The following is a 6,679-nucleotide window of genomic DNA, read 5'->3' as shown; positions in this document are numbered from 1 at the left end:
AACAGTTTCTAGAATGGGTATAGTTCAACGAAAGTACAGGTCAATAGAAACTCTGCTAAGAGGTTAAAACCAGAAAAAGACTTGTTTGCATAAGGGTCCTCCATTTTCAATTAATCAGAATGGTCACCTCTATGATTCAATTAAAATAGTGTTGTAGGGCCCCTATGATTCAATTTTGATTGATTTATTGATTGAAATTAATTTATTTCACAGTATGCAGAATGATCAATTAGCACATTTCAAACGAAAGCACAAGTCTATTATTACAAAAACGGTTACCTTGTGGACGATCCATGATTAAGCATTACACTTATTTACAACAGGGTCCAATTAATAGTGTTGTAGGGCCCCTATGATTCAATTAATATAGTGTTGTAGGGACCTTATGATTCAATTAATAGTGTTGTAGGGCCCCTATGATTCAATTAATAGTGTTGTAGGGCCCCTATGATTCAATTAATATAGTGTTGTAGGGCCCCTATGATTCAATTAATATAGTGTTGTAGGGCCCCTATGATTCAATTAATATAGTGTTGTAGGGACCTTATGATTCAATTAATAGTGTTGTAGGGCCCCTATGATTCAATTAATATAGTGTTGTAGGGACCTTATGATTAAATTAATAGTGTTGTAGGGCCCCTATGATTCAATTAATATAGTGTTGTAGGGCCCCTATGATTCAATTAATATAGTGTTGTAGGGCCCCTATGATTCAATTAATATAGTGTTGTAGGGACCTTATGATTCAATTAATAGTGTTGTAGGGCCCCTATGATTCAATTAATAGTGTTGTAGGGCCCCTATGATTCAATTAATATAGTGTTGTAGGGCCCCTATGATTCAATTAATAGTGTTGTAGGGCCCCTATGATTCAATTAATAGTGTTGTAGGGCTCCTATGATTCAATTAATAGTGTTGTAGGGCCCCTATGATTCGATTAATAGTGTTGTAGGGCCCCTATGATTCAATTAATATAGTGTTGTAGGGCCCCTATGATTCAATTAATATAGTGTTGTAGGGCCCCTATGATTCAATTAATAGTGTTGTAGAGCCCGGGCCTCCAGCATGGTGGTCCGGGCACCATAGGCTGCTAAGCTGACACCGTGTTGCGGGTTCGGATCCCGACAACCTTTGTTGCGTGTCACTCCTCATCTCTCTCTCTCTCCACCATTTCCTGACAGTCTACTATCCAAATAAATATACACCATCTAGTGTTGTAGACTTTGTCTATGAAGAAAATATTAAAATCTGGTTTCCCTCTATGTAGTTTGTTAAGACCAAGACGGGGGAACAGGAACATGAGGACCCCAGAATCATACTGGAAGTCGTTATTTTGCACTTTGTAGTTTAATAAAGACATCAATACTCTATACTAGACGATTACTATCACAATATAGTTACTTAACACTTAATTGAACAAAAACACTTTTAATGAATAAAACTTAATTTTAACCAATCTCAGACACAAACGTAAGATAAGCAGTGCTGTTTTTATTGATGCCAACGAAGCAACACAAATCTGTTAACACGCAGTTGGCACAGCAGTCTGTGATTAGCAGACCATTCTTGCTGTTGGCTGGAAACCAATATATATTTTATTCTTTGCTTTTGTATACATCTATAAATCGATGCTATTGGTCACCCTTTACATGTGTCTTTCTGTAGGTTTTACAAATATTTAACAAATTAAAAATAATCTACATATAATCTACACCGTTTTTATTTGAAATCTCCTGACAAGTAAGGGTGTGTGGACATACATGGGTTTCCACCCAACAGCAATGCTATTTACCTTTTTTTTTTTTTTTTTTACACAACACAGATAACAGAACGACAATTAAATTAATTCAGACAACACAAGTTGGAGTCAAATTAGTTTGGCACTGGAGTTAAGAGTAAATTAAGGCATTCGCAACGAGAAGACTGAACAATACAACGCAATGTTTCATAGGATTAATTTAAGTTAATTTCAAGTTAAAAAGCGCAAACATTCAGGCACAATGTGAAATCAGTGGAGGACCAGTCTTGGGCAGACGGGTTTGTGTTCAGAGCAACCATCGCTTCTCGCACCACGCCGTGACAACGTGAAGCCCCATTCATACTTCTTTATACCACGGTGTCGCATTCCTTACATAGCCGATCTACAAGTAGATGTTAGGAATGCGACACAGTCATACGATGACGTATAAATCCGGCATAATGCTCCGATGGAAACGTTGAAAAGACTGAAGAGGAACGTGTGTCTGTACAGTATCTTTTTAAGGCACGGCCTTCGTCTTCACTGTGATGTGTTGACCGGTGGGAGGCCTTCATCACTAGTGCACCAAATACTCCTGTAGACATGGTGAATGACTTGTAAAAATCACAGGAATAATTCAGCATTTCATTAATTCATTTCTAGGTAGATAAATATTGATTATTACCCCCCGTAGTTTATCACAAACCCATAGATGTATACAAGTTCCCATCATGAGTCGAACATAGGTTTGAACTTGAAGTTGAATAGGTTAATACAGTAAGAGGGTCAAATGCATATCAAATATCGAATAAAAAATGTCTGGGGTCGACACAAAAGCAAGAGTACGTGTTAAAATTACCCAAGAAATGTTTGAAACTAAGACGATGTAGTCAATTATATAAAAAATCTATTAAACCTTTTGTGTTGATTAATGGGTTTCTAAATTATATATTTGTTTTTTATTGTATTCAATACATTGAAAAGATTAGTGATCGAATAACAACTAATAAAATAACAGTGGCTGCCCAATTCTCGCGAGTGAAATGTGCATTATGAATAAATAGATACTATAGAGCTCCGAAGTCTGACGTCACTTTCAGTAGAGGTCGTCAATCTCCAGGTTCATGTATTTGTTTATTTGCATTGAGATCCCCAAACGGCGATTTTAGGTCGCTTCATATAAGAACTGTGTTTGAAAAATAAACCGACCACCTCGGCGTTTCTGTCAGGGGAGTGGCTGTGTGTCGTTAATGATGTCCATTCATATTTGATACAGCCAGGCATATTTGTACATTTCCACCTTCAGTCGATGCTTCATATCCATATGAGTGAAAAGGCCCGGGTGATCGGTTTATTTTTCAAACACAGTTCTTATATGAGGCGATCTAAAATCCCCCTATGGAGAGTACAATGCTTATAAAAACATACATGAACCTTTGCGCTCACTGCCCTCTACTGGTAGTAGAGGGCAGTGACGTCAGGACTTCGGTGCTCTATATGAATGAATATAAGTACAATATGAATAACTATTATATGCGAGAGCTCACCTTGCGCTTGTTGAGTTTGATCTGGCAGAAGGAGAAGGCTCCCACCACCACATAGACCCCCGCTGCTATGAAACAGTTGTAGCTCACCTGGTCAAATAGACCGTACACCGTGTTGGGAGGGTTCTTACTGCGGAGGGGGAGGACACATGTAAATATCTTTCCCAAACACACACATTTGGACACGTGATTGTGAATCCCACCAACGTTCTAGGATAGACCCGCCTCACCATGTGTCTGATTGGCAGAAATAGTTTTACTGAGGTTAGGTCTGGGGTTAGGTTTAACCATAGTTTTACTGAGGTTAGGTCTGGGGTTAGGTTTAACCATAGTTTTACTGAGGTTTAGGGTTAGGTATAGTTTTACTGAGGTTAGGTCTGGGGTTATGTTTAACCATAGTTTTACTGAGGTTAGGTTTAGGGTTAGGTATAGTTTTACTGAGGTTAGGTCTGGGGTTATGTTTAACCATAGTTTTACTGAGGTTAGGTTTAGGAATAGGCATAGTTTTACGGAGGTTAGGTTTAGGCAAATTTGAAAAAACAACTGTCAATCACAGCGACTACTCGGTACTGGCCAATCATAGCGGGGCTTTATTTATTTATTTTGTTTTTAATCATTTCTATTTCAAAAGAAAAACATTCCCCCCCAAAAAAGCACACATTACCATGAAGTAATTTCATGAAGAAATAAGAAACATCTAAGAAAATGCATAAACTAGAAAACGGTAGTAGTGAAAATAGCTGAGCTACATGTTCAGTTAGCTCATAATGTGGCAAAAAGCAACACGTCAACTAAAATGTCATAATTGTGACAGCCTAACGACTATACCTTTAATAGGTAAAAAAAGACATTCATAAAATGACCATTCCTGGCATAGGCCTATGTGTTATTCACTGAAGCTATTCTTGCACTGTGACTCACACACAGACACTGTGACAATGTCTGAGTGGTTATTTTTAGAAAGGAAATTACATTATTAAAGGTACTACATTTTGTCACATTTTCTCCAACACTGTGAAATATCAGGATACAAATCCAAATCCTCAGTCTTAACCTAACCAAGAGAGTGTACATGGGGGAGGGATACTACAATTTAGCCCAGGAAGTGAATGAAAAGTAGTTTGATATGAGACACTTTGGATTACAGTGTGAGCATTGTTTTGGAGGATATAAACAGATTTTTTTATAGTTTTTCTGCTGTTCATCTAGACGCTAGCCTATTAACTTTTATTCATCAAGACTTCTCTTCATTTTGGGATTCTTGATTCACCATAAAGGAATGTGACAGAATCAACAATTCTCCTCATGTTCAAGGCTTCACACATGGTTAGGGACAGGTTAGTAAATCTTGGGGTGAACCATCCCTTCTTTCAACAGGTCTTTTTGGATGGGCTCAAAGGAGTAACTCACTCTCCATGGATGTCTGCTTCTGTGAGTGGAACGTCTTCGATCAGCACCGCAGAATGAGTTTTAAAGAAGATTCCAAGCATGGCCTGCAGGTGGAGAGACACAGATAAATATAGAAATAATACATATAAATGATATTATAGAAAAAATTAGTGATGGCAATGTATTTGAAAAAGTATTTTCAAATAGTATAAAATAGCAGATCTACATCTGCTTCACAATTAAAGTGACGTGTTGTGAGCTTGTAGATCTGCTATTTTCACTATTTTTTCACGACACTTTGTATGACAAAGTATGAAATAGGGCTCCAGTGATTAATCACACTAATCAATGTGGAGGATTGAATCTTGACCATGGTCAAAATTTGTGTCAGAACCTGTGTCTAGGCGAGACATCACTTTTGACACGATCTGAATGTATCAGTAGATGAGCAGGGAGACTACAACAACCACCCCAATTGGATAAGTTATATTGTATAATTAACTAGAGCTATGTAGGCTATTAACAGTGTTGTATGGTAGACATACATATTGGACAAAATTACATTTTATTCATAAAAACCTTACATAGAATATTAATAGTCTAATTCTACAAAGTAGCTGGTAACTACAGCTGTCAAATAATGGCAGTGGAGTCAAGAGTACAATATTTACCTCTGAGATGATTATGATGAGTACATATAACTTTTAATTTTACTTAACTAGTAACTACAGTAACTATACTTTTTTTAACTAATCGATCAATAAAGTCATGCAGGTCATTTAATATTTGACAGATTGCCTCCGAGAGATGAAGTAGAAGTATCAAAAATTGGAAATACCCAAGTAAAGTAAAGGGCCCTCTAAAAACGGTATTTAAATGCAGCGGTTGAGTAAAAAGTACTGCAATTTTTCACCACTGGGTGGAATATACACAGCATTATGCTCTGTATATTCGACATATTAAAGTAAGGATTTCAAAGGAATAATGGTCTAAATAAAATCGGCTACTATAAATATTTACAAAGTTAACAGACTGACAGTAGTGAAGTTACTTACTAAAGTAATGTCCACGCATACAGTAATACATATTAAAATATGAACTTATACAGTAAAGTAGCCTACTTACCAACATAATTACTGCCCAGAGACTGATCACAATGCCACAAGTAGCTATTTTCGGTCCACAAACCAACACCATGGCTGTTAAACACCGTGACGACGTTGTAAACAAATAAATTCAAGTTTGTCCGTAGTTTTCCAGTTGTTGAAGTGTTAAACAACGTATTAAATCAAGTATTCAATCGGTGAAACTGAGTTGAGTTTTTTCGGTCAAACTTTGTGTCACACTTGTAGAAAAGTCAGCTGACTCCTGCTCATTACTGCAACGGGGAAGTGCAGTTCCGAAGTTGCACCAGAGGTGTCGCTGAAACAAAGAGATCAGATCTACAAGCTATCAACGTGTCGCTCTACGACGTATATGTCTATGGCTCTGCGGCACGTTGATAGCTTGTAGATCTGATCTTTTTGGACGAGAGGCTACGGAACGTCAAAAGGGTCATGTCAGGTTGCAAACAAAATCCGCCGGTCACGTTCAAGAAGAATGCCAACGTTATGTTTGGTTGTTTGTTTATTTCATTTTTATTTTTTTAAGTAATAGTCAGCCTAAATTAAAGTAGCCTAATATTAATTATAGAAAATACGTCAGACAATGTAGGCCTATCTAAAAACTATTTATTTAGGGTAGTTCCATAAAAGTACTACATATGGATGGATAGACAGGTATTTGTGTAAGTGTAACCTAGTAATACTTTTATAAATGTTCTAGTGAGATATTTATACTTTCAAGAGTTACTTGCATTTAGATTTTATACTGTATGGATGTAAGTCAGTTTAAGGTGATGCTAATGGATTCTAGTCTACGCAGTGCAGTATGAATTGAGTCCACTGGGAGTCAGCATCTCACAGGAGAAAGCCTTGATTCCAGTCTATGTAGAAAAGTACTGAACATA

General features: G+C 37.0%; 1 protein-coding gene across 1 annotated transcript; it reads right to left on the bottom strand.

Moving 5' to 3' along the window:
• Positions 1-1,666: 1,666 nt before the first annotated feature.
• On the bottom strand, positions 1,667-6,077 carry LOC306913955 (ribonuclease kappa-A-like). The gene is made up of 4 exons (XM_079490795.1): positions 5,797-6,077; positions 4,693-4,775; positions 3,286-3,412; positions 1,667-2,333 (listed from the first exon to the last, which is right to left on the bottom strand). The coding sequence occupies exons 1-4, from the start codon at positions 5,866-5,868 to the stop codon at positions 2,316-2,318; spliced, it is 300 nt and encodes a 99-aa protein (XP_079346921.1). The 5' UTR covers positions 5,869-6,077; the 3' UTR covers positions 1,667-2,315.
• Positions 6,078-6,679: the final 602 nt, after the last annotated feature.

The sequence above is a fragment of the Electrona antarctica genome (genome assembly GCF_951216825.1).
Source record: "Electrona antarctica genome assembly, chromosome: 21".
NCBI lineage: Eukaryota > Metazoa > Chordata > Actinopteri > Myctophiformes > Myctophidae > Electrona > Electrona antarctica.
Note: the sequence above shows the minus strand (reverse complement) of the source record. Positions and strands in the feature narration are given on the sequence as shown.

Excerpts from the sequence above, each read along its gene's own strand:
- LOC306913955 (XM_079490795.1), bottom strand. The coding sequence starts at position 5,868 with ATGGTGTTGGTTTGTGGACCGAAAATAGCTACTTGTGGCATTGTGATC. Across the intron at positions 4,776-5,796 it reads TCTGGGCAGTAATTATGTTG|GCCATGCTTGGAATCTTCTT; the intron begins GTAAGTAGGCTA and ends CTCCACCTGCAG. Across the intron at positions 3,413-4,692 it reads GAAGCAGACATCCATGGAGA|TAAGAACCCTCCCAACACGG; the intron begins GTGAGTTACTCC and ends CCCCCTCCGCAG.